Source organism: Cavia porcellus, unplaced genomic scaffold, assembly GCF_034190915.1.
Source record: "Cavia porcellus strain 051 isolate PalLab524CR breed Dunkin Hartley unplaced genomic scaffold, mCavPor4.1 scaffold_1, whole genome shotgun sequence".
NCBI lineage: Eukaryota > Metazoa > Chordata > Mammalia > Rodentia > Caviidae > Cavia > Cavia porcellus.
In genome coordinates, this window is record NW_026947484.1 from 75227511 (window position 1) to 75255463 (window position 27953).

General features: G+C 41.6%; 1 protein-coding gene across 6 annotated transcripts in view; it reads right to left on the minus strand.

The window, feature by feature from the left end:
- The window catches only part of Tjp2 (tight junction protein 2), a 139853-nt gene that overhangs the window by 10653 nt on the left and 101247 nt on the right, over window positions 1–27953 (minus strand). For all 6 annotated transcript variants that reach the window (XM_003472276.5, XM_063250160.1, XM_005004729.4 and 3 more), the window contains 13 exons: window positions 27256–27823; window positions 23302–23405; window positions 22453–22606; window positions 20336–20444; window positions 20098–20231; window positions 19229–19295; window positions 17799–17949; window positions 8039–8147; window positions 6406–6616; window positions 5563–5750; window positions 5099–5194; window positions 3809–3888; window positions 2691–2901 (listed from right to left, as the gene is read on the minus strand). In XM_003472276.5, the coding sequence (XP_003472324.3) occupies window positions 2691–2901; window positions 3809–3888; window positions 5099–5194; window positions 5563–5750; window positions 6406–6616; window positions 8039–8147; window positions 17799–17949; window positions 19229–19295; window positions 20098–20231; window positions 20336–20444; window positions 22453–22606; window positions 23302–23405; window positions 27256–27823 (2182 nt within the window). The remainder of the gene's footprint in view (window positions 1–2690; window positions 2902–3808; window positions 3889–5098; window positions 5195–5562; window positions 5751–6405; window positions 6617–8038; window positions 8148–17798; window positions 17950–19228; window positions 19296–20097; window positions 20232–20335; window positions 20445–22452; window positions 22607–23301; window positions 23406–27255; window positions 27824–27953) is intronic.

Below are 27953 nucleotides of genomic sequence, written 5' to 3' on the forward strand. Positions count from 1 at the left end.
TGTAGTGAGAGCTTCCCCATCCCAGCCACCGAAGGGGGAAGCACCAAAGGCAGCAGCGAGGGCCAGTGCAGGAGTGAGGAGTAATGACAAGTTATTGCTAACAGGTGTGAGGCTTCTTCGGGGAGCAAAGAAACACTCTCAAAGTGATTGTGGTGACGCCTACACAACTCTAAATATACCAAACCCACCAAAGCTTATGCTTCGAACGGGCAAATGGCATGGTATGCGAATTACACCTTACAAAGCTCTTCCTGTGGCTGGGCCAACATTCAAGTGTGACATAAATGGATGAACCATAGCACCGGACCCAGCTGGGGGCCCAACGCCCTTTTATCTACTCCCTGTGGCCCACAGACCCTCCATGGTCCCTCAGGAAATCAAGTGCTTCCTGACACAGCTGAGTTTTTCAGCTGATACAAGATTCCTTCCCCACCACCCAGCTTTTCAAAGACTAAATAATGACACAGAAATCTTTTCACTGTGTGATACTGTAAGATAGGAAGTGGAATTAAAGGCAAGGAAATTAAAGTGCAATTTAAGTGGGAGCTATTAATATCATTCACAAGCACACAGGCTTTGGTTTTCTTGTTTATTAAAAGCAGGAACTGTATTACTAAGTGATCCAAAAACACAAAATCTGAATGCTCTATGAACCAAAACTGAGACTCATCGTTATGCCACAAGTGAAAAATTTTATACCATGAAATCTTGTTTCATGTACAAAACTATTCAACATATTTTAAAATCCCCTATAGGCAATGCATTAAATTGTATATATTAGTGAGTTTTGTGTGTAAGTTGGGGGTCACAGTCCTGAGATAATCCATGCAAATACTCCAAAATCCAAAACTTGAAACATTTCTGGTCCTAAGCATTTTGCACAACGAATGACCAACCTGTTTATGACCCCTTTCAGCATCAGAATAATACTGTTATGTCCTTAGTGTAAATTATCAGAGATGTGACCATTTCACTCTAGGTTCAATCCATAGACTGAACTATGACTACGGAGAAGCTGGGCCCTTCTCCTGGCCCAATAAGACTGCACACAGGGACAACTACACCACTGTTCCCCATTACTACTGTTAACAGCAATGATTATTTATACTATTAGTAGTATATTACTCACTTTTCTGTTATTGGACAAAATACCTAACATCCAAAAATTGATTTTGGCTCACAGTTGCAGAGCTCAGTCTATGGTTGGCTCCGATGCAGAAAAAACATGGTGGAGGAAAGCTGCTCATCCCATAGCAACCAGAAAGCAGAGTAGGTGAGGGCGAAGCCAAGGACAAGACACACAGGTCACCATTCCAGTGACCCACCTCTTGTAACCAGGCCTCATCCCTGACAGCACATTCAAATAGGAACTTACCAATGGATTAGCCCACTGATGAATACTGTGGCACATGTACAATTCGGGTGTAACCAGAATCATGGAAAGAATTACGCTCACAAACTGAGGAACCCTGTATACTGTTCCCGTGATCCAATTACCCTCTAAATCTCTACCTCTGAACACAATGAAACTTTTGGGGACATTGTGGATTAAACTGTAGCAGGTAGTATAAGTGACAGAAAAGATACACATGAATATAAGGAAAGCACAAACTCTTTTGACTACTTCACAGAAATCTAGTTCACGATAGATGGCTTCCTCCTGGCATTTATTAAGCTCTCTCTCAGTTATGACATTTTGCCATAGGAATACTAATGCATCTCTAATGAGAAAATCTGAGTGTCAGTAAAACAAGAGTTTAATGTAGATAAACACACATGCACACACCGGCATCTTCCTCCCCAGTATCAGGCCAAAAGTGACAAAGGCCAATGCTGGTGGCATAGAACTCAAAGGAGCTATCATTATCCTGAAGATACATCCATGCAGTGTCCTCCTGTTGCACTCACAAAGTACTGTGTGACCAAAATACAAGTGTCCTTTTAAACTCATTATACTATGTTCACAGAACTAGTCATTTTTATAGTCCACATATTCACTAAAACATCATTTTTAGATTACTTCACTGTCACAAGTAACAGCTGCAATTGCTTCTTAGCAATCTTTTTAAAAAATATATTATAGAAAATTTTTAACATAATTTAATGAACTCCAAGCATACAACAACTTGCTTCAGCAATGATTCCCGGCCAGTCTTATCTAGATCCATCTTCTACTTTCATTGCCGATTGCTTAGGCAAATTCCAGATATCCTATTAGGTCATCTATAAGTATTTTATTTAGAGTGAATTTCTAAAAAGTTTTTTTTTTTTTTTAAATCACCATATTATCAGACCTAAAATTTAGATGTAACAAATCCTTGTGCCATTCAATATCTAGAATCTTCAAGTTTGTATTTGGCCATTTAAAACTAATCAACAAAACAAGTTTCTAACACCTGAGTTGCACACATTGAAGGAAAGAGGGAAACAAGGACGCATGATCCGTGTAGAAGTGGGGGTCACAGGCTGTGAAGCAGGTTCAGCCCCAGCCTGGCAGACCCACAAACCAGTCTGAACCTCACCAAAATGACCAGTGCCATTTTCGGTCAGACTTACAAACTTCACTGTGAAAATGCCATGGAGCCCATACGCCATTTCACAACATTAAGCACTTATTATTTTTTCCCTTGCATTTTTCACTTCTCTATTTGTCACTTTTGAATGTAGGCTACCTTTAAACATTCACATACCTGTAAAAAGATGTGCACAGGTTTTCTTGAGTTTGTTGGCTTGGTCATACAACTTTCGAGAACTTTTATTGGATGATGGATTCAGCCTCTGCCTCATGATTTTAACACCTTGTCTGGAGTCTGGGTTGAAAAATATCACAATTGGAAACCACTGGGTATAATTCAACAGGTCTACGGCTTTTGGAGTCACGTCTAGCAGTGCATGCTTGTCCTGTCAGTGGCGGGGAGAAGGGACACAGCATTGCACAGAGTTTATTTTATATTTTAGTAACAAAGCGCTGAACCAGAAAAATGTGCATTTCAATTAAAAAACACAGAGCCACTTTCTTTCCACATTAGGTCCATTTCACGACAATAAACTAGTTAGCACTTCTAATTTCACTTTCCCCAATTTCAATTACCTGAGGTCAACAGCTAAAAGAAAGGCGAGTAGAGCACGGTATGCTATTTTGATAGACCACAATTTACACACAATTTTATTACAGTATATTGTTTTACTGTTCTATGTTATTATCAGTTATTACTCAATGTGTCTAACACCTCTATGTACCTCATTTATAAACTACACTGTATCATACATGTGTAAGCACAGGAAAGACGATGACTCTATGGGCTGAGTACTACGCCTAGTCTCAGACACCCACCAGCGGGCCTGGAACTCCTCTCAGACTGGGCCTAATGTTAAAAGGTTATTATTTAGTATTTGGGCTGGGGGTGATGGTGCATGCCTGTAACCCAGTACTCGGGGAGGCTGAAGTCTGAGGATCGCCAACTTTGAGCCCAGTCTGTACAACTTAGTGACCCAACAAAGATCTTGTTTCAAAAAAAGAAGAAAGAGGAGCAGGAAGGAGGAGGAGGGGAAGAGGAAAGGGAAGAGCTAAGGATGTAGTTCATTGTGAAGGCTCTGGGTTCAATCCCAATACAAACAAACATTTAGAATAATGCTGAGACTTAAAAATAATCAAAACATTCCCACATAGCAAAATAGTTCACATTTACATTAACTTTTATCAGGAACATTAAAGGACAGTTTCAGTACAGACTCAATACTAAAAATAGACAGTAGACAACTAATTCCATTCTTTCTGACAGCACGGCTTACTGACAGATTTTCTCACCTGCTCAATAATTTGTCTCACAGTATTTAACCGAACTACTCCAGTAGATTTCTCAGACCCTGCATCTTTTGGTTCTGTTTCTGTAATAGCAAAAATAAAGAATTCTTTTAGTGATCAATGACAACCAAATGCTCCAGCTTGCACTGGTGATGGGACGCCTGACATCATGAGATACAACTGCAAGGCCACATCCCTTGTTTAACTACAACTGGCTGCTGTGATGAGGGTCGGACACAGCGCCTCATGCGTGCTCACCAAGTGCCCCACCGCCGAACTCTACTCCCAGCCCCGCTCATCTGAACTCTAACGTGGAGGAACAAGCAGTCCAATAGGGAATGCTCCATGGCTTGCGATCCTCAAAACACCAATGTCCCAGGTAATTGAGAAAAAAGTGAATAAAAATACGTAAGAAAAATCATAAAAAGACATAATATCAAATTTAATGCATGATTCTTGGTCCCATCCTGAACTTAAAAAAAAGAAGTAAAAAGTATGAAGTAATTGGGACAATCAAAGAAACTAGAAAAAGCGACCATGTATTCCTAAACTGTGATGAGTTTCCCTCATCAGAACTGCCTAGGAACAGAAGTGATTTGGATTTTAGAGTATTTGCAAACATAAAAAAGATGATATCTAGGAAGTAGAACCAAGACCGAACATAAAAACTATTTGTTTTAAACAAATACATATTTTCTTTTCTTTTGGTACCAGGAATCGAACTCACCACTTCTCGCTTACCAAGCAAGTGCTTGAACCACTGGGCTAAATCCTAGAGCCCAAAACTATTTGTTTCACACATATCTCATACACAGAGATTGAAGGGAATGTCACATGCTATTTTCTGGGGGCTTGTATTTTGATAGCTATCTGTCATAGGGTCAGTGTGGAATTTTTCACATGTGCTATATCATGTTAGCACTCAAAATCTTCAGATATTGGATCGTTTTGGATTTGTGATTTTCAGATTAGGGATCTCAATCTGTAACATTATATCAATGTTAAATTTCTCAATCACTGAACTGATAACAGTATTATGAATGCAGCAAAGAACAGTCTTATTCTCAGGAGACTCACACATATAGCTCTGGAATAAAATGTCTGCAACTGAAACTTTCAAATGGTTCTGTAGTGACTTGTGAAGATAGGCATGTGCACACATGTGTGCCTATGCACGGGCAAGTGGTGGAGGAAAAAAGTCTGTAACAAAATGTTAACAACTAGTGACTCCAGGTGAAGGGCATGTGATAATTTTTTAAAAATGTACAGAGAAAATATCCCTGACAGACTTACTGGCTGTTTGAAACAAGTCAGGTAACTCATTTGTCAACTTTTCCATCGCTACATCTGCTATGGGGCCAAATAACACCACAGGTCTCTTAAAACCAGCTGAAATGAGAAAAGAAACCAGACATTCAGATAAGACACAAAAGTATTATGCAGGCTTCTGAAAATAAATCAAAGAAATCACTCAAGCAATCAAAGAAATTGATGGAACCCAGTTCCTTCCTGGAGACTATGCCCTCATCACCCACTCTGCCATTTTTAAAGATAATGCTGCAGTGGGTAGCATGCAAAAACTTCTCAACTGTGGTACTGAAATCTTTTATTGGTTACGGAAATTTACCTCCCTTAAGAAGTCTGGACCTTTACTTCCTTAATAGAGTTAAGATTCCAACTCTTCCCCTGCCTCGGGTGTAAGTGACACAGTAAGCTGCCACCTGACTGTTCTGGTTTGAAAACGGTGACTTCCTCACCTTCTCGCAGCAGAACCCTTTCATACGCTGGGAATTTGGTGCTCACTGACACAGCGGCTGTCAGGTCTTCTCGGCTCTTCCTCAGGTTCTTCTTTGCCCCAGATCTCTGACCACGCATTCTCCAAAAATCGGCCCTGTCCCCAGCATTGTCCCTCTGGCCATTCTGGACACTGGCCATCTGTTCAGCTCTGAGGGGAGAAATCATCGGAAGCAAATCTCTAAAGCCAGGAAATACGGCTCATGGGCCTTCCATTAAACAGACCTAATCAGTTTTACTTAAGAAGCTGGATTACAAGACTTGGCTTGACAATGAAGATATTTCCAAGGGCAGAAGGTGGGCATCTTTGCTGCCCAATAGAGGCAGAGAAAGACAGGGTCCCTGGGAAGCCAACCAGAAATAACTCCATGATAAACACATTAAGTCTGGCTCATTTGCTTTAGGCTACAGTAAACACACCTGCAACCCTTGATAAAATACGTGTCTTTCCTAGGTTACTACAGCATCAACAGATCTTCACTGGGGCATACAAGCCACTCCCAAAGATGGGAATCAGAGGTATGCTGGTGCATACAGCCACTCAGAACCTATTTTTGTGTCCTGTGCAAGGCCTGGACAGGGACGCTTATTAGGAAACTGTCAAACACAGCCACAGGCAACAAGCAACCATGTGATGCTAAGTACTCATAGCAAATGGACACCACAGTTCCAGGCCACTCTCCATAAACAAAAAGGAGATAACCAACAATGAAAGCACACAGATTTCCTTTTAGGGTGGGTCTGCTGTTTTTCCTAGCATAAAGGACCAAAGGGGTGTGTGTGTGGGAACAGGCAACCTCACATACCTGCTTCTGTTGGGGATTAAGCCTTTCTCCAGTTCATTTCCGATCCTCACAGCCAGCCAGTGGCCCAGCTTGCCATCATACAGTGTGTCCACTACACGGAAGACCTCCCCACGGGAAAAGGCCAGGCTCTGCGGAGATTCCTTCTCACACTCAAAGTGGGCTCTTATAAAAAACGAGTCCCCTCTGCCACAAGCCAGGATGTCTCTGTACACTGAAAGACAAAAGCATTGTGTGCTGCATTGAGCTCCATGAGAGACCAGCTTCTCACTTCTCTAATGGCCCCTTCACCTTCCCTCCATTCAGTGACCACAGTGCACAGGCTTCACAGAAATCATGGCACCAACAGGAGAATGACCAGCTTCGTGAGTAATGATTAATTCTATGTGTCAACTTGACTGGATATAGGGTGTCTGGACATTTGGGCCAACAATCATTCTGGATATCTGTGGGCCAGGCAGTTGGGATGAGGGAAATATTTAAATGAGCAGACTGAGTAAAGCAAATTTTCCTCCCTAATAGGGGTAACCCTCGTCCAAACAGAACAAAAGCAGGCTCACCCAGACTTGGTCTCAAGTAACAGAATACAACTTTTCCTGCCTGACGGATTTCCACTCAGGATACATCTTTTCCTCCTGCCTTTGTACTAGAAATATCCCAATACCTCTCTTAATTCTCAGGCCTTATATTTAGAATAGAAGTAAATCTGAGCTTTGCCACGTGTACCACTTGCCTGCCATGATGGTTAAAGCAAGCTGTCAACTTGCTTGGCTTGGGAATCTCCAAGGTGACTGATACAGCACACTTCTGGGCATGGCTGGAGGGATCGTGGAGGTGTGGCCTTGGGCGCTATGACTAGCCCTTACCCTCTCCGCTCTAGCACCATCACCCTGCTCTGCTTTCTGCCTGCCTTGAACCAAGCAGCCTTGCTCTGCCATGCTCTTCCATTTCAATGTTTCTGCCATGGAAGGCAACTGACCATGGACTGAATCCAGTGAAACTGCGAGCCAAATAAACTCCTTTAAATTGTGGGTGTCAGGTCCTTGGTTCCAGCAGTAAGACATCTGACTAATACATCCACCATTCTTCAGATCTTAGGACCCATCAGCCTCCATAATTATCTGCACCAGTACTTCAAATAGATTTCTATCTCCATTGGTTCCAATTATCTCCTACTGGTTCTTTGCCTCTGGAGAACACTGATAATTTGTAGTTGCCAATCAGCCCTCTGAAGCAGACAGGGAAGAGACAATTCTGGCCCCCCGCTTCACAGATAAGCTCCAGGAGTTGAAGGGCAGACCTACTTGCCAGACTGGTAAGTAGTAAATAGGGGCCAACTGAGCTCTTAGCATCTGTCCTATGGACACTCAGTAACTCCAAGATGAACTTAAAGATGGTGGGAAATCATTTCATTCCAAATTGACACAATGAAAGAAGTTATTTTAGTAGGTACAGAGACAGTGTTTTTGGAGAAGGGTAAGTGGCACCCAGATTTTCTCCATACACCCATGACGTAAGGATTAAATGTCAGGACCCACTTTAGTTATTTAAAGGGGAATTTGCCTATTCTGGCCCCAGACGCCTCTTTCACACTTCCCACTCACCAGAAGTAAACTAAGAGACCAAGTGTGCTCACCATCAGCTCGGCTCTGAACTAAAATGGTCACCATATCCCCTTTGGGGATTTCCAACAGGTAGAGAACAGCATCCTCCCGAACCAGTCCTCTGAAGTCCTGTGTATTCACCTGATAAGAAAGAAAAAATCAGGGGGAGAAGTAAGAGGAATTTACAGTATGGTGTTATCTGAACATTTTTGTCATCAGGACTCTGCTCACAGCAAAACCAGGCTGTGAAAAAGTTCTCTGTTTTCATTCTGTCTTCCCAGCACCTGTGGGCATGACTCTGTCATCTCACCCGCCACAGGACTGAACCAGTCAGGGAGAACACTGACTCACGCATGTGTCACTGGACCTAACTGGAAGGTCTTGTGGTTGTGTCTGTCTCTCTCCGTCCTTTGCGTCCCTCACTGATGTAGCAGAGGAAGTAATATCCCAGTATGAACAGGTAACTAATGTAGCCAGGAGGGGGAGGTCTGTGAATGCTGGCCCAGAACTTTTATTTTTAAAAAACTGGTCCAAATAAAATTTACTACCAAGCATTCCGATCAATTCCATCTTTCTCCTATACTGTAATCACAGGATATTTAACATGAGTTTATGAAACTGAAGAGCATTGGTCTTTTATGGCAGACCACTGGGCTAATACCCAGCCACATGTATATACATAGGTACCTGTCACCTGCATCTATTTCTGGCAGGGAATGCATAACATTCACAATGCAATGACTGCTCAGGAAACACTATAAATAGCTTTTGGATACGGAATTTAGAAAACTACCCTAAAATAATAACTATAAATAACTGAATTGTAAAATTTATTTTAAATTTCTTGACACTGTAATAACATATAAATGAAAACAAGATACAGATTTCCTACAAGTTTCTCAGTCACTGAAAAATGCAGAATGCTTTCATTCATTAAAAATAATGCTTTATCCTGAATAATCCAGTATCATTTAATGAAATTGAAAAAGTAATAAAAAAATCAATTAAGAAAAGCCCAGGTACTGAAAAACTCACTGCCAAATTCCACAAGAACTTTAGAGAAGATCTAATGCCTATATTCCTCAAAGTCGTTAATGAAATCAAAACAGAAGCAGCACTCCCAAAGTCATTCCTGGAAGTAAGCATTACTCTGATTCTAAAAGGACCCAGCCAAAAAATAGAACTATAGGCTAATATAGTTTATGAACAGAGATGCAAAACCCTCAAGGTACTGGCAAACAGAACACAACAAATCATGCTAAAGATTCTACATCATGACCAAGTAGGATTCATTTCAGGAATGCAGAGAGGATTCAACATATGTAAATCAATAAATGTAATACAATACATAAACAAGGCAAATACAAAAATCACATGATTGTCTCGATACAGAAAAAACCTTTGATGAAACCCAATGTTCTTTCATAATAAAAATTCCTGAAGAGACCATATAGGTCTTTATTTCAATCTCATACAAGCCATTTTATCAGTCTGATTTGTGACAAATCTATTGCCATCATAGTAAATATAGCAAAGTTAAAAGCTTTTCCTCCTCTAAAATCAGGAACAAGACAAGGATGACTCCCATTGTCACTCCTGTTCAATGGAGTTTGCAAAACATTGGCAAGAGCAATCACGGAAAACAAAAAGTATGTATAGGAAAATAAGTTAGACTGTCATCACAGGTGACATGATCCTCTCCATAGAGGATCCAAAAATATTCCATCATAAGACTACTAGAATTAAAGCCAAATTCAGTAGCATAGCTGGATACAAATCCAACAAACAAAAATTACATCATTCCTGTACACCAATGACAAGAGAAAAACTAGGGAAACAATGCGTTTCATGATAGCATTAAGAAAAATTAAACACGTAGGAATTAACCTAACCAAGGAAGTGCAAGACTTTTACACTGACAATTATAGTGGTCTGAAAAAGGAGATGGAAGAGGACACCAGAAAATGGAAGCTGGACATGGTACAGTGCTGCCCACCTGCCATCCCAGCATTCTGACTGCCATGAGTTTGTGGCCAGCCTGGACTACACAATGAGACTCTGCCTCAAAAAGCAAAACAAAACAAAAACAAGAAAAAAGAAAGAAAATGGAAAGGTAGCCCCTGTTCCAGGATAGGCAGAACCAGGATAGACAAAATGGCCACACTTCCAACATTGATACACAGAATTAACACAACCCTAATCAAAATGACGACAGTATTTCTCGCAGGCCTAGAGAAGACATTCCAAAAATTCATATGCAACCAGGAAGAGACCTAGAATAGCAAAAAACAATTCTGCGCAACAAGGCAAAGGCAGGAAATATCACGAACCTAGGCTTCAAATTATACCATACAAAGCTAGATAGTTATAAACACGGTATTGGCAAAAAAAAAGAGTTGTGATCAATGGAACAGAACACAGGGTGCAGAAAAACTTCAGGCACACTTGCCCAAAAGTTAGACACATTATAGTAATGTATGCATACTTGTGTTTACAGCAACACAATTCACAGTAGCCAGATCTTGGAAGCAGCCTGTATGTCATTCAAAAGATGGATGGATATTTACACACAGTGGAGTTCTGCACTGCCATAAAGACAATCTGAGTCATTTGTAGGAAAATGAGGCACCTTGAGACCATAATGTTAAAATCAGACACGTAAACTTAAATATCTTCCTTCTAGTTTCTCTAGAGAAACCCAAGATATAAGTTAAGCACAAAAGGAAAGACAAATGGCTGGATGTGGTTGTGCATGCTGAATCCTAGCACTGAGTAGGCTGATGCAGGACGATTACCATGAGTTCAAGGCCAACCTAAGCTACATAGTGAGTTCAAGCCAGCCTGAAATACACAGTGAGACCCTGCCTCAAAACGAAAAGAAAAAACAGATCATAAGGGGAAAAAAAGGAAAATTTTTGTAATCTAGTATGGCTAGTATGGTGTACCTTGATTCAGTATAATTGTTTTTATGTATTTTATGGCTTCTAAGTCTGGCTCTTACTCTGTGTTTATAATTAACTGGATAAAGACTTTAAAAATAAAATAAGCCTGAAGCTGGCAAAACATTTTTCAAAGAGAAAAGAAAAAAGAAAAATGAGACTAGAGGGAAAGAGGAAAAGAAGTCAGATGAGTTACACACATATACCACTTCCCTACAGTGAAAGTATACCAATAAAAATTAAGTTACATATAGAAATAATGGCTTACTACTTAAAAAAAAAAAACCTTATTGTTAACTGGCTGTTAATTAAGGCCAAAATTTGTGATTAAGTTAAAGGAGACAACAGATTAAACCTAGTGCTTTTTAAATATTAAGTAGACTTCCGGGAGAACATGGAGGATAGATAACAGCAGCTACGGAGGCTCTCCGAGATAGCCAGTGTAGATTTCAGGAATGGTGCGGTGTGAGGAGTCCTAAGCAAGGGGGAGATATACCCTGGCGACCCAGGAACGAACTAAGCTGACAGAAACTAATTGGAAATGCAATCACAGTGCTACAACTGGAACAGCTAAAGTCTCAGTGCCAAAGCTGGAACCTATGCCTCTGGAAACTGCGGCTTGAATTTCCTGCCACCACTGCTGCATCTGAATCGGCACAGCAGGGATAGAGATGAGAAAGCTCTGAGGGCAGGAATCAGCAAACTGAACTGAGGGCAGAGCTGGCGGGGAGCCATGCATTGACCTACAGTGAGTGAGAGGAATGGGGACCCTTCCATAGACTAGGAGGCTCCAACAGAGGACATTCTGGGACCAGACTAGCGGGAACAGGATGCTGCAGGGACTTCAGTCACATATTCCCCTCTCAAGAGGGATTGGTGGGGAGCGCTTGACCTGGGTAATGCTGTGGACTAAGACCCAGTAGGCTAGCCCAAACCAGGTCCCTGCGCCTCGCAGTGCACCCTAATGCAGTGAAGCCTTCAGCAGGTTGACTGACCTGGAGGGGCAGGCTGAGCATAGGTTGCCTAGGTCTGTGTCTCCCTAGTACACTGCTGTGGGTAGGAACACCTAGCCGGCGTGATTCAAACAAACTGTAACCGACAAAGAAAGAAACTGGGCCTCCTATATACGTTTGTATGGAAAAAACAAAAAGTATGGGAAGAGGGAGCAACAAGAAAGGGTCCTCAGTCCCCAATCCTGAGAACACTGATACAGGAAAGGTAAATGCAAAGGAGAATGAGGACAGAAAACATGCAACATCAGGCACAACACCAATAGACATAAAGCGGTATCTCTGGGACCTCATAGACAAGTTCAAAAGAGAAGAATTTAACCAAGGAAAGCAAGATATAAGTAGAATAGTTATGCTAAGCACCTCCCAAGAAAAAAACAGATGGTGGGATGGAAGAACAGAAAAAAAGGGGAGAATTTTTTGATGGAGAACATAGAGAAAACATAGAATACATAAAGTAGTTCAAAGAGATTACTACAAACTCTATTGAAAGCTGGCATAACAGCTTGAAAGAAACTAAGGATAGATTATCTAAACTAGAGGACAGATTTGTAATGTGGGAGCATGAAAGGAAAAACTTCTTAAAAATAACAAGGAAACAAGCAATAACAATACAAAGGCTAGAAGATGATAAGAGGATCTATAACTTAAGAATTAAGAATGTAAAGGAAGAAGCAGGGATACAAACAAATGAAATGCAAAGGCTATTCACAGAAATAATCAAGAAGAACTTCCCTAATATGGAAAAGGTAAAGATACTCAGATCTATGAGGCATACTGGACCCCAGCCACCTACAACCCAAATAGAATTACACCCAGGCATTTAATAATCAAAATTCCAGAAAGCCAATATAAGAACAGAATATTAAAAGCCATCAGAGACAAGAAACAGATCACTTACAAGGGAACACCCATCAGAATTACAGCAGACTTTTCGGCACAAACCATCAAATCATGAAGAGTGTGGGACGAAATAATTCAAGCTTTGAAAGACAATAACCTCCAGTCAAGATGATATATCCTGCACAACTGTCCCTAAAAATTAATGGAGAAACAAGGTGCTTCCAGGATAAAGAGGAACTAGGGGAATTTGCAACCACCAGTTCAACTCTACAGAGAATACTGCAGGATATTCTAAAAGAGAAAAATACCGAGATTCCAGAAACAGCGGCAAAGAGGCCACAATGAATGGAGCAGAAAGCAAAATAAAGAAGACAAACTGACAACTAATGACAGAAAAAGAGCTCAACAGAAATGAGGCAGAGAAGGTTGGATGGTAGGAACAGCTGTTTTGGAGAAAACAAGACATCATAATAGCTAGTGCTGATTTAATATCATCTTGTTTGAAGTCCCATCGAGCTTTTGTTCTTCTGTCTCCGTTGGTCTTAACATGTTGTATTTTATTGGATTTTATTATATGTGATAATATAAACAAAAACTTTTATAGATGGAGATAATACAGAAACCATTGTTCATTTTCTGTTAGTTGGTTCTAAACGCCCTGTGATACTGTCATTCTCTTGAATGGTTTTACATTGTCTTGATATGTTTGATGTTACAGTATACGAAGTTATACTCAAAGATTTCAAGGAAAGAGACACTATGGTAACTACTTTTATGTCGGCATACCTTGTGGTAAAACACTATTCTGCTTAAATGGTTATGTTCTGACCTGTGCTGTTTTGTTGTTATGTCCTCTTTTATCTCAATCTCCTTTTTTTATTATTTATTTTTATCTTTTTAAGGGAATAAATAAATTTAAAAAATAGCAGGATGTATTATAGTAACCCACTTTGATTTTCTATTAACTTTATTTGAAACCCTGTATTGCTTTCACCATCTTCTTTTGACTGATTTTACTCTATTCTATTTTGCTTGATAGTACCAAGTTTGAGAGTATAGGCAACAACTGTGAAGACAATAAGATTCACAATGATGTCCATTCTGGGTGACTATTATCTTCTTTTGAAATCCTGTAATGTCTCCAATGTTTTGATTTTATTGGTTTTGTTCTTTACTGTTTTGTTCAATTTTATTATAACTGATGATATAGGCAATTCTTTTTAAGATAGCAAGAGGCATTGTGGTAACCATTGTTGATCACCTTGTATTCTGTTTTTACATTATGTATTATGTCCATCCTTTTGATTTGACTGTTTTGTTATGTCACATTTGGTTTTATTCTCTTAAAAAAAAAGTAGTAAGACTTGTGGGAGTAATAAAACCCAAAATGTGTAATTGTCATTGTAAAAAACAGAGGAAAACAAAGTTCTCTAAAGAATATAACTGCATGTATATATTATAATATGTATATTATACATATATATACATATATATATATATATATATATAATGTGTAAGTGTGTAAGATAGATAACCGCATTACTAAATTTTTGTTGGATCATTGAACAGAACTGTTTGCAGTCTCACTGTTTGAAAGTCTACTTTATATGCTTTAATTTTGTAACTTGAACAACTCTAAGATGACAATATGTAATCTATTAACTAGTGATTTCCTACTGTTTATTTTTTTTGAAATTCTATATAACTTGTACCCTTTTCGTTTTTTTTTTTTTTCTCCTTAAATAAAAAAAAAAAAAAAAGAAATATTAAGTAACTTGCTAAAGCAATCAAGTTATGTTTTGCTCTGGATCAGAGTGCTGTCATTTCAACCTTTTGGTCCCAATTAAGGATCACTGAACTTCAGTGTCTGCTCCTTTACTGTGCAGTGTGCAGATGTTCCTACTTATGTATGGCTACATGGATGTTTCTATGTGTGCTGCAGATGCTTCTGTTTGTCTATTTAAGGACAATAAGACCATGTGAAAGACCTCAGAGTCCTCTGTCCATTTCTGTGGCCATATGACACTTGACTTCCAATTGGGCCAAACACTTTAATGGTCAAAATAAAAACATACACAGTGGCTACATTTTAAAAATCCACCCTGCTGACATGACCAAACTCCAAAATATTTCTTTTCTATTTTCCATCCTATAAAAGTTTCTGAAAGAGAAATGCCAACCCCTAGATAAATAATAAGCAAAACCACACTCAGGTCAAGTGGGCAAGAACATGGGACACAAGTGTGTTTTATTGCTGGGAGACACCCTCTGTCTCGGTTCCCTCACTTGGGCTCCCATCCCAGGCAGAGGCCATCACCATCAATAAATGAAGAGCAACACTGAGAAACAGCGCTCAGCATGGGCAGAGTTCACCTCAGACTTTCAGGTTGGCCCCGAGAAGCAGCGCCAACACGCACGCAGGTGGAAAAAGCCAGGGCAGTGTTTTTGCACTTGCACGTTACACTGCCAGTTATCTGCAGTAAAGATCCTCTTTCGTTAGCTGTTGAGCAGCCTGCAGGGTGCAGGTGGCTGCACGAGCCTGCAGGGGACTCTATGTCAGCTGCAGCTGCTAAGTATGCAGCAGCTTCCGCCCGGTAGGCTACTCTGTCTCTTCCAGTCCCTTGCAGAACTGAGGACACCTTCTGTAGGTGTCAGGAAACTTATTCCTAGCTGTGAATGAGGATTATCTACTGTCTGGCCACCACACAGGATTACTGCAAAAGAAGCAATCTCCAGAGCTTCTTCCTGACTGGCATGCGGACCACTGTGACCTTTCACCACTGAAGCCACTCTTCCTGTCTTTATGAACAAGTTACAGAGAAGTCTGTCAGGTGCCTCGGTGAATTCTCTACTTTTTATCATTTTAAAAGCTCACATCCCCTTGATAACAAATCTATTTTCTCCTGGTATCTTAAGTGAGCAGAAACTCTACATCTCTAGCTGGTACCCTATGGCTTTACACTACCTATGAAACAGCTCGCTCTGTATTGGCATATTTACTAACAGTAAACTGGTACGAGCTGGCCTTTGGATGGGATTTTTATCGGTAGCATGCTGAGGTTCACTCAGAGACAGTCTTCTAGGATCCCCCAGCAAGGCCAAGGAGGAGCTAGAATTTCACTGGGAAGCTTTAGCAAAGCTGGTGATCAAGGTCTGCCCTTCATCCGCTCCAGAACTGAAATCTGACCTACCAGAGTGGAGCCAAGTGCCAAACAGGAAGGGGCCATCCATCCGCCGCCAGGCTTTGCAATCTGTCTCCTTGGGGAGTCTGTGAATTTTTCTCTTCCTCTTCTGAGCTTAGAAGTGCTTACAAGACCTCTATATACAATTTCTCCACTAATATTAGCAAGGGTACAAAGAAACCAGAAGCAAACAAAATTCCAGTAATAGTTTCCTAGCATTCATATTTTACAGTAATCAGGTACTTGGTGTTCTTAAAATTTATCCTGAAGTCAATTTAAAAATTGTGCTTTGCAGCTCATAAAATGTTAAAAGTACCAACCTTAAAATTTCCTGATACCATGTCCACTTTGTATGCTTTAATTCTGTAACTTGAACAACTATTTCTAAGAGGACAATATGTAATTTATCAACCAGTGATTTCTTACTGTTTATTTTTTTTGAAATTCTGTACTATTTCTACCCTTTTTGTTTTGCTTATTTTTCTCTTTAAATAAAAATTTAAAATAATTTTCCTGATACCAATAAATTACATAAACGTAGAGTACCTTTACATGTAGCACTACTTGATTGGCCAGAATTTCTGTTGCTACACAGTTTAATACAGTTGGCTGCCGAGTGCTGCCTTTCACAGTGACCTTTTTGTGTGCCCAGAACTCTGCTTGAGGCCTTAAAATTGCTACCTCTCCTGTCTTCCCAGACTTCTGGAGAGATAGCTACTCGTCCCACCAAATGTGTACACACAACAAGGCTCAGGGCGAACGAGGGCACCTAACCAGGAGCACAAAACCCAGGGGGCTCCAGGGTAGCACTTGAACCACACAGTCTGACGTCACACCCACATCTGCTCAGCTACAGGTCCCTGCCTTGAAGAGTGCCATCTTGAAGGGGGAACACCGCACACAATGGAAACCCAAAACTTCACACAATCTTTTTGGAATTTGTTTCTTATAGGATGAGTCTCAATTTTCTATCTTCTTTCCTTTTTGGTTAATCAAACTATAGCGGCACCTTAGTACTTGTTAACTGGTTCCAGGAAGTGCAATGAGTACCAAAACCAACCAGTCCCAAACCAACTAATCTGGCTGGGAAGTTTAAAAAACCACTAGGCAGTCAACACTGACAAGTTCAGCTTGCATGTTGAATATTAAACAACGACAAACACTAGGACAATATTTTTGTGCCAAAATGCATCTAACAATAAATTTCAAGGAGTTTCAAAGTATATGAATCGGGTACCAACTGTAATAACTGACTGTAATAAAAATCTTAGCCAGGGTTTTAAACATTATCATTGACACAGGGATCACTTTTGGATGCTCATGACTGAGCACAGGACCACTGGGGATAGAGACTGTCATGGTTTTATGTCTGTGGCCCCCAGGCCTCATGCGTTTACATTATGCATTTGTGATTGGTTCATTGTCTAGAGCTTGGATAGATGGTGTCAGTGCTACACTCACATAGGGGTGGAGCCAGGATGTGATGTAATGGCAGGAAGAAGGTGTGTCTGGTTCTCTTTTGCCGGTTTCTGCCTTGCTGTTTGCAGCCGCCATGAACTGCGGCCCCGCCATGCCACCCTGCCTTGGAGCCAACTGAGTATGGATTGAAACCTCCAAAAATTGTAAGAAATTAAACTTTCCTTTCCCAACTTTGGTCATCAGGTATTTTGTCTCAGCAACGTGTAAAAAATAACTAAGACAGAGACCTTCATGGGAGACACCATCAAACTCCTGCTGGTCTGTACTCTTCGTGAAGAAGCACCCTGAAAGAGACCCTGGGTTCATGGAACACCTAGTGACACAGCTGGGTTCCCTCACCTTCAGAATCTGGTCTCCCTCCTGCAGGCCTGCCTCCTCCGCTGCAGTGCCCTCTTGAATACCAGCAACAAACAATCCAACGTCATTGCCACCAGCCAACCGCAGACCCACACTGTCTCCCTTCTTGAACTTCACCATCTTGGTGTCAGGGCTGCAAAAGTTTCAGTTTTAAGGAGGACAGATGAGAGACATTTTAAAGTTTTTGTGTTTTTTCTTTTTCCAAATGGTTACGAGTACATGTTTGTAATGATTACCTTCATCATGGGAGTAAACAGATGAACACAATGCATCTTAACTCTTTTTATGTCCCCTTCTCCTCTCCCCTCTCTTTATTTCTTGCTATGCCAGCAGGGATTGAACCAGGGCTTGTATTTGTGGCAAGCACTCTACGACTGAGTGATACTCCAAGCCTCTGCATTTTATTCTGAGGCAGCATCTCAGTAGGCTGCCCAGGTCTGCCTCAAACTTGGGATCCTCCTGCCCAAACTTCTCACTAGGTCGAAATTACATGCAGTGAGAAATATTTTTTAAGAGGAGACCCACACTAGCAGCTGTGAGATTTAACCTCATGTGTCTATCAAGTGAGTTACACCTCACAAAGCACTCGCTCATTTTTTAATCTATAACTTTATCTTTTTGAGACAGTGAGATGAATATTAGCAGGCTCACGTTACTGGTGAAAAAGTAGAAATGTAGCACATTTTCATCAGGTTATTTAAGATGCAACATTACAGGGGCTGGGTATTTAGCTCATTGGCATTAAGTGCCTGCCTTGCAAGCAGGCAGTCGTGAGTTCGATCCCTAGTACTGGTAAAAACGAAAAAGACAAAAAAAAAAAAAAAAAAAAAAAAAAAAAGATGCAACACCACATCATTTTAGCTCTAATCCTACTCTTTAAATTGGCAGATCCCAACTTCAGGATTCTTTCAAAGGCAAGTCTGTTGGTATCCATAGCTTGTCAATAAAAACACAGGCCAGGTCCAAGGAAGTCAGTCCTAAGCCTGCTGCTGCTCCTCACACTAGGACTGGAGGGCTCACGATCAAGTGTAGATCTCCACAGCTCTCCTCCTCCTCCTTCCCCCATGCCTGGATCACATTCCCTCCAATTAGCATTCAGGCACTGGAGTCCAGCAATACTTCACCTACTTGTACTTATGTATCTGACCAATGCGAATACTCAGAATAACATTCTGGAGCAGCAGCCGGCTAGGTAAAGAACACACATTATCCTAACCAAGTTCATCCACTTCCACATTCTGCTTTTCCTGCAAATCATTTCCCTTTCCTACTAACACACCAACAAGAGTTGGTTAAAGGTAGCCAATAATATGAAAAATCGTCACATGAGGGGGAAACCTCAGTATTAGGGATTTTAGTTACAGAGATTAGCTGTGTGAAAGAAGACAGGAAAAACAGACAGAAATACATACCCGTATATTGCTTCATCTTCAGGACTAGGACGGAGAAAAGTTCTTGGGGTTGTCCTGGGCAGAGGAGCTGTGGATTAAAAGCATTTATTATGGGCTGGGGGCACAGCTCAATGGTAGAGGACCTGCCTAGCAAGCATGAGGTCCTGGCTTTGATCCCCAACACTGCAGTGGAAAACACAACACAACACAACACAACACAACACTACCCTTATCAGAACAGTGGGAATTTGTTTCTAAAGACAGCAGAATCTACAAACACTATCACATCTATATCTTAATTCTATATATTTGTTATCATAGAACAAAAAAAAAACTTAAGATAAAGCTTAATTTGGAGGCATTAGTAGGACCCAATGGTTTGTCAGAGAAGAAAAATAGATCCTCAAAATGCAAAGTAGATACTTTTATAACTGAAAACCATATAATAACGCTGTATATCCCCATGGATAAATGTTTATGTATGGAAAGCTATAATGATAATTATAAGGTGGTGGGAGGAGAGTTAGGCTGAGGTTGGGATCACAGATGGGGAAAAATGGATCAAAGTTTATTAAATATGACAAAGTGTGACAAAACCTGATGACACAGAGAAAGAACTATTTTATTTCTATTTTTCATCATTGAAAGACACACAGGAGGGTCACCTCTTTCATACATAAGAATTATTTATTATACTTTCTCTCTCTCTCCTATCAGAGCCCCTTTGGAAATATCAAGCACACACTTCTGAATTCCACTGCTGAAATGTAAGGTACTGGCCTCGCAGTAAAAAGTGAAAAAAGGGGAGAAAAGGGTGTGGGCTTCACTTACACAAGCCCCTGGGTTCAATCTGCAGAAGAAATGACCAAAAGAGTGGCCTGCAGCCTCACCTGGGGGTTCCTCCTGGGATCTGGGTTCCTTTTTGGTCTCTGTGGCTACAGCGGCACTGTCCCCCGAGGCCTTGAACGGAGTGGGTGTGGCACCCATCCTGGACAGTCTGCCTGGTGGCGCGTCCTCTCTTGAGCTTAGAAGCACATATCATGTTAACGTCTCAGGAGACGAGTTCACAATCATGTATGTGTGCACACGCATAGTGATGTGTGCAGCAGAAAACACATAGCACCTTACCTCCGTCTCTCCTTCAGTTTCTCACTGGAGGAATGGTAATCGTAATCAGAATACTGCTGGCGTCTTTCCTCAGGAGAAAACGACCGGACTGACTCCATTTCTGAGATATCTGGTTTCAAAATTAAGCAACATTTTTAGTAAAATTTAAGACATGTACCAGAAATTATACTATTTCTGGGTAACAGAGATGAGAAATAGAAGACAAAAATGTGCTATATTAGTGTAAGTCTACCTGACAGGGGGGAAAAACACTCCATCAGCTTAAGGGAAAGGAGTAAGAGGGAGTCACATTCAGAAGCATGGATTTCTTGCATCCTACTTTCCATCAAAGCTGCTATTAAAAGGTCAAAGCTCCATGTTAGTTTTTCCTCAGTATCTGCAGTGGTTCTGAGACCATTTCTCCCACCACCCTTGGCAAATACTTGGTCTCTTCTGTGAAATGGCACAGCACTTGTACATAGCCTGTACACATCCTTCTGGACACACACTGCTGAATCCTGTCTAGATTACTTACAACACCTAATAAGAACTGAACGCTGCATGAAGAGTTGTTCTATAATGTTGTTCAGGGCATAACAGAAAGTCTTAAGCAACAAGACCTGGGGAGACAGGTCTATGACAGAGGCTATGGCAGGATGTGCCTATGCATCGCTCACAGCAATTCAGTAAATTCAAGTTGTGCTTTTTGGAACACTCTAGGAACTTTTCTCTCCAAATAGTTTCAGTCTGTGTTTGGCTAAATGCAAGCATGCACAACTCAAGAATATGGAGAAATGACTACATTAAATCATGTTGTGTATCTACTCACCCTCACCAAAAATAGACCAGTGCTTCTCAAACTATACTGTGCATTCAAACCCCAGGGATTTTCCTGGGCTGCAGCTGTTCTGGGCTGAGGCCTGACATCCTGTGATCATCTCAAGCTCCCAACAACACGGATGCTGCTGAGGGCTGGGGTCCCACTTTTGGCAGCAAGGACGTAAACTGTCAAGTCCCGACGCACTGCTGCTCCTTCTCACTGTCCCTGTGCTTCCTGCTCTGCACTCACAGCACTGACCAATTGATCAGACTTTTTTTTTGTACTGAGGATCGAACTCACGACCTCGCACTTGTCAGGCAGGCGCTTGCACCACTGAGCTAAAAATCCCCGGCCCAAATCAGACATTTAGTACGCTGGAAACTAAATTAAGGTCTCATAAAGAATTCTTGGAAACATAATCAACAAAGGCTTACTTGAAAGCTTAAGAACTTAAGGCTTTCTCAAGTTTCCCATACAAAAGCCTTAGTAGATGATTAAGTACGGCATGTCTACTGATTGTTACTGATACTTTTTATAAGGTTAAGATGTAATCTTATAATTCATGCTGAACAATGAACATAGCTTTCCAAAAAAGAAAAGATTACTAACCAATGAATATCATAATGTTCACAATGTTAACTATTTTAGCATTTATATGTTATAGTCAGCCTCCAACGTCTTTCCTATTGGAAATACTAATAACCACTGCCAAGAAAGGGGGCAGTACTGATACTGAACCCTAGGCCTTGTGCATGCATGATGGAGAACCATCCTACCACTGAACTACACCTTCAGCCCTTCATATTTTGACACAAAGTCTTACTAAGCCACCCAGGCAGGCCTTGAACTTGCAATCCTCCTGCATCAGCCTTCCCTGGTATTGGGATTGCAGGCGTGTGTACAACACCTGGGTTTTATTTTTGAGATGCAGATCTCACTATGTTACCCGGGCTGGCCTTCAACTCCTCACCTGAACTGATCCTCCTGCCTCAGCCTCTTGGATAGCTGGGGCTACAAGTGTGTGACACTGTGCCCAGTCAGCATATATTATTATTTATTAACAAGTTTTGCTTTCAGTGGCCTAAATGAATCTCCTAGGAGTTCACAAGTATACAGTATCAGAATTTCGCATCAGAAGAAACCTAATTTCAGTAGATAATTTAATAAGCAGGTAACAACTGAAAATTTAACTTCGGAAATTAAAGCTGAAAAGGGAGGCTGTTCCTGGAAATTCAACCTCTAGCTTGGACGGTTGTGCTAAAGAGATGAGAATGCAGGACCAACAATGCTCCTGTCCTCTGGCTGAGACTTTTCTTACCTTCTAATTCCGAGTCGCTGTCATTGAGTGAGGGGATATTGATGAGCGTCTGTTTGCTGTCTCTGAACACGACCAGCTGGAGTTTCCCTCTAGACTTCTCTATCAGCTTCCCAGCATCAATCAATGACATGTTCTCTGTGACAGTCCCATTGATCTGTGTGCATGAATGGTGTATTTTACACTCTATGGTTCAGTAGAAAAATTCTTGTTTTCCCTTCTAAAATACGTAAAGTCTCTGCTCAGATATTCACCCAGAGGACCTCAGGATGACTGAATAAAAATGAGTGAGCCTTTAAACTGAGTGTAATTGTGGATGCTTGGGTCCCAAATATAAGCACTTCAGTTACTCTGTTAATTCATTTAACCCCAGCCCAAGATGGTGGTTTGGTTTACTGCTGTAACATGTTTCCTGCCAGAAGACGCTTACAAAACTAGTGGTATTCAGTATTCCTGTACCAACAGCTCTCCCGTCGTCTTTCCTTGGCTTAGGGCAGTGGTGACAAACCTATGGCACACGTGCCACAGTGAGCTGTCTGTGTCCCCGAAAGCTCTGAAGGGTTCACCATCACTGATTCAGGGAACAAAACCTAAACTTTAAACAGAGATGGAGAAGGAAAGTACACCTTGAGGTGTCCAATAAACTACAAATCTCTAAGACTCGTGGGTTTGGGGGATCTGTAGTGTCTGGGACTTAACTCAGGGCCTCAGGCAAGCACTCTGCCCCTGGGTCTGGATTCCTGGTAAAAATCATTCCGCTGCGACTCAGTCTGTATCGGCACTCGAATGCAGAAATGCAGACAAGGGATATGTTGTCAGGCACATGGCTGTTTCCCGTCCTCATCTGCCCACCTTAAGGACTAGGTCCCCTTCATGCAGGTTGCCATCTTTAGATGCTAGACCTGTCTTGGTCATTTCCTTGATGAAGATCTGACTGCCTAGCCGGAGACCATACTCTAGGAGACAAGCACATAAAAACACATGTATGTCATTAGCTGATTCAGGAAACTCTAGCTTTCAGGAACACTTAACAGTATTTCTGAAAACTTAATTTTATATATGAGACATTCTGTAAGACAATGGCCTTGATTCTTCAATTAAGGGAGAGGAGGGGCAAAAGCATTATTCTTGATTAAAAGAGACATAAAAACCAAATGTAATTCATGAACCATTATCAGATTATTGATCCAAGGTGAAGGTGAGGATAGGATACATTATTTCAGCAAACTCAAAAGGAATCATACTAAACTGAAGGCTGTTAACGTTTGCTTCCTTAAGCATGATTATGTCATTAAGGTGACGCTGGAGAATGTTCTGAAGTATTTATGGGTAACAGGTGACACCATCTATAATTTGCTTTTAAGTTTTTCCCCATATAAACATTGTCAGAAAAGGGTAGACATTGGAAAAGCAGAGGGTACAGAGAAAATAAAAAGAGGGAGAAAGAAAGCAAATGTAGCAAAATGTTCATAATTGGCAGAACCAGGTAAAGGTTATGTCTGCTGGAAAATTAATACTTTTTAAATAAAATGTTGGAGGAAAAAAAATCTTCAGTACACCTTAACTGCTGACATTACATTGCCCACAGGAATACTGTGCACACGATATACCTTCATCTCTAACAAATTACACTTTGGGGGTTTGTTACTGGAAGACATCCGGCACGTGACAAGCCATGAAGCCATGAAGGCAGCACAGCAATTGTTAAAGCACTGAAACAACACCAGAACTGGTGAAGAAAGTTTGGACCCTGACTTGACATTTAAAAAAAATACTTACTAGGGCTGCATAGTATTTTAAAATACTACTCAAACTATTCTGATTTTACCAATTATGGTTGTAAAAACTAATGCACATAAGGGAGAATTTTGGTCACTTTAGGAATTGCCATCACAATTTAGCATATTTGAAAAGAGGCACATTTGAATTTATAAAATTATTTTCTGAACCAAATAATCCAGGAAAGTTTTAAAGTACACTTTCAAATTTTCAACCAAGTTTTAATGGCTTATGGGAAACCTGCTAGCACTACATATGACAACACTGATTAAGTGCTGAGGTGCCTCGCCCACCCAGTTAGGGAGACTGAGGTCAATGCAGGGGGTAAGGGTATGTCTGCTCGCACAAGGATGACCCTCTACTGCTAGTTAGCCAGCCAAGCCCACTCTCACCAACTTCTCATAATCAGCATTCCATCACCTCTCTTATGGGAAGTTTGCAGATTTATTGGTATGTATGTATACATGTCTCTGTCTCTCTTTTGCAGTACAGTAAGTCTCTGATTTATGAAAACAATTCCATTCCAGAAGAATGACTATACCAAGGTGAATCTTATATACCTCTGACATACAATGTAAAGCATAAAAAGCCCCCCCCCCACAAATACTGTAAATAAACTATTTTTCTTTAGTTACCTTAAAATGGTAAGTCAGACATGTGAGTGACTTCCACAATTGGTTTGCATCTAGCAATGATCCCAGTGAGAGATGCCTTCCTATCTGTGAAAGGAAGGCAACTTGAACGTTCGTAAGTCAGAGACTTATTGTACTGAGAATCAAACGTTTTACCTCTAAACTACAGCCTCAGATTTTATTTTTAATTCTGAGACAGAGTCTCAAGAAGTTGCCAAGGATGACCTCGAACTTAAAATCTACCAGCCTCATTAGTAGCTAGGATTATACAAGGGCACCACTGTGCCTACAGCAGGTATTGCTTAGATGAAGAAAAAAATCAGCTTCTAAGACATTCACAAGCAAGATGACTTGGTACCCATGAAATGCAATAACGGCTACACAAATGCGTAATACTCTTTCTTCTCTCTCTCTCTCTGTGTCGGTGTGTGTGTATGGGGTGAGGTACTGAGGATTAAACCAAGGACCTTCATATTGTCCTTAAAAAAAGTTTTCTTTTGAGACATAGTTTTGCTAGTTTGTGCAGGCTAGGCTCAGATTTGTAATCCTCCTGCCTCAGCCTCTGAGAGCAAATTTTTTCCTAATACAATGTATATCTTTGCCAAATGTAGATTTCTTTAAAGATTCACTCTTATGCAAACCCAACCAGCCATGGCTAACTTATCATGTAATATTAACTTATTATGTAATATTTTTAACAAGTGAAGCACTAGGGATGCAGCTCAATGGCACAGTACTTGCCCAACATGCATGGGGTCCTGGGTTTTAAATGTGGAGTTAAGGGGTTGTTTAATGATTTCTAAATTGGGAGAACAAAATGGCCAAGAAAGAGAAAAATATCATTAGCAAAGAGGCATAATGTCCTTTCTTGATTTACTAAGTAAGACCAGTCAGGACTTGGGCAGTTTCTTAGAACAATGTCTACAAACTGTGGGTTGTAGTCATTTAGTGGGTCCTGAAATGAACTTGGTGAGTTGCAACCAATACTTTAAAAGTTTGATGTAAGGGAACTTCTCAGGGGATACCACACAGAGTAAGTAACATGCCATGAAACGTTTGTCCCAGTTTTTCATATATAGGTACTTCCATGGCTAAAAGATGGAATTCTTTCCATGCCAGGAGGAAGAAGGGAAAGAAGAGGAAGGGAAAAAGTAGTAATGTAAAAAGCAGTGCTGTCACCAACTCAAGATTGCATGGTACATGTCCTCTAGAGTGCAATCAGACTTCTCAAACAGAGGTTGCTGGCCTAATTCTCATCCTCAAAGATACAAGATGACTTTTACCCTCCCATTCTATCTGTTCACAAATGGTTATACAGGTTCTGTGAAATCCTTCTGTCTCCTGAGATTCATGAGATGAGCTGAGATTATGCAATCTCAACTTTCACCTTTATTTTCTTGGCCTGGACTCCATTACTCTCCTCTTTGCATTATTCTTCAGTTATTTCAATGGGTATCTGGTAATGTAACTCAACTCTGCCGGAGAAACTAAGGAAAACAAATCCTCTCATCTAACAGGATATTTAAAATGTAAATTCCAAAATGCAAACAGAAGGATCCTTGCACTTCAACATTCTTGGGGGCCCTTTATCCTTTTCCTCTTAAAGGAGGAACACACAACAAAAGGAGATAAAAGATACATTAAAAGGCATTCTCAAAGTGGGAAGACCTGATGCCAGGAAGAGTTTAATCTGAGGATCAAAAGCCCTGTTCACCTACCTACCCTATTTGCTTCCCACAGCACCGACTCTTCCCAGAGGACAGTTTGAGCTGTAGTTCCACCATTTACTGACTGGCTTCAAAACACGGGCAAGTCCCCTCCCCAGTCTGAATCTCAGAAGCCACCTGTAGGTGAATCCCAGATGTGATCCTGTGTGGGCAAGCCAGAGATTGCCTCCTCTACAGACATACCCACGCCTATCTGTCCTGGCCAGTGGCCCAAAGCTCTCGTGAAGAGTGAGCAGCTATTCAGCGCAGCCCCAGCAAGCTGCAGTACAGCCTTCTGTCCTGACTCCTCCATTTGAGAGGAATCAGGCTCACCCAGAGAGCCCGTTAACACACATACTCCAGGGCCCAGCCCAGCTTCTGACTCTGCAGATCTGGGCTAGGGCCTGGGAATCTACATTTTAACAGCATGCAGGTGACACACGCACTACTTAGCTGAAGTTCAAGAGTGGCTCTGCCACTGAAATGATTTTGCACAGTCAATGGACCCCTTTGTACCTGTTTCCCTGTCTACAAAATAAAGACAGAGAAGGGGTTCCCTCCTGATGTGGGTGTGAGGAGGAAATAAGCCAACAGGTGCCAGGCGTTTAAGTTGGCCTGGCACCCAGGGGGCTGTACACAAGCCACTACTATCAGGAGAGCGCGTGTTTTCCTGCATCATGTCTGCCCACCTTCGTTGGCTTTGCTCTTCGTCAGGAGGACCCCGATGTGCCCGTCGGATGCAGGCTGGCCCCGAGGTTCAGGGCTGGGGCTATGCGACTGGAAGTGCTCCTGGCTCCTGCTCCGGGGGCGCTCGTAGCGGGACTCTGGCTGGACCTGGCGGCGATTCCCCGAAGACGGGCTGTCCTTCCCATACGCCGGGCGGTGGGAGCGCTCGTAGTCCTGCTCGTAGCCCTGCTCGTAGCTCCTCTCGTAGTCCCGGTCATAGTCCCTGTCTACGCTCCGGCCACGGCTGCGGTCCCGGGCACGGCGATCATCCCGGTCCAGGCCACGCTCCAGGCTCTGGCCACGGCTGCGGTCCTGGTCCTGGTATCGGTGGTGGCCACGGCCCCTATCCAGGCTGCCCTCCCAGCTGCGGTGAAACTCTTCACGGCTGCCGTGTGGGCTCCTCTCGCTGTACCCACTGCGGTAACTTCTGTTGTCCAGCTCATCCATCACATCGAAAGCCCGGTCGTCGTGACTGAGGGCAGGGCTGCCCTGCAGTGGGGCCACCTGGACTATCCGCGGCCGCTTGACCACCTGTCGTCAGACACACGAAGCAGGACAGTGACAAAAAACAGTGAAGAGGGGCACTGGCTCTACTTTCATTTAAACTCTGATCCTCTCCATCCACGGCCCCAGAACAAAAACAAAAATCTTGTGTCCACTA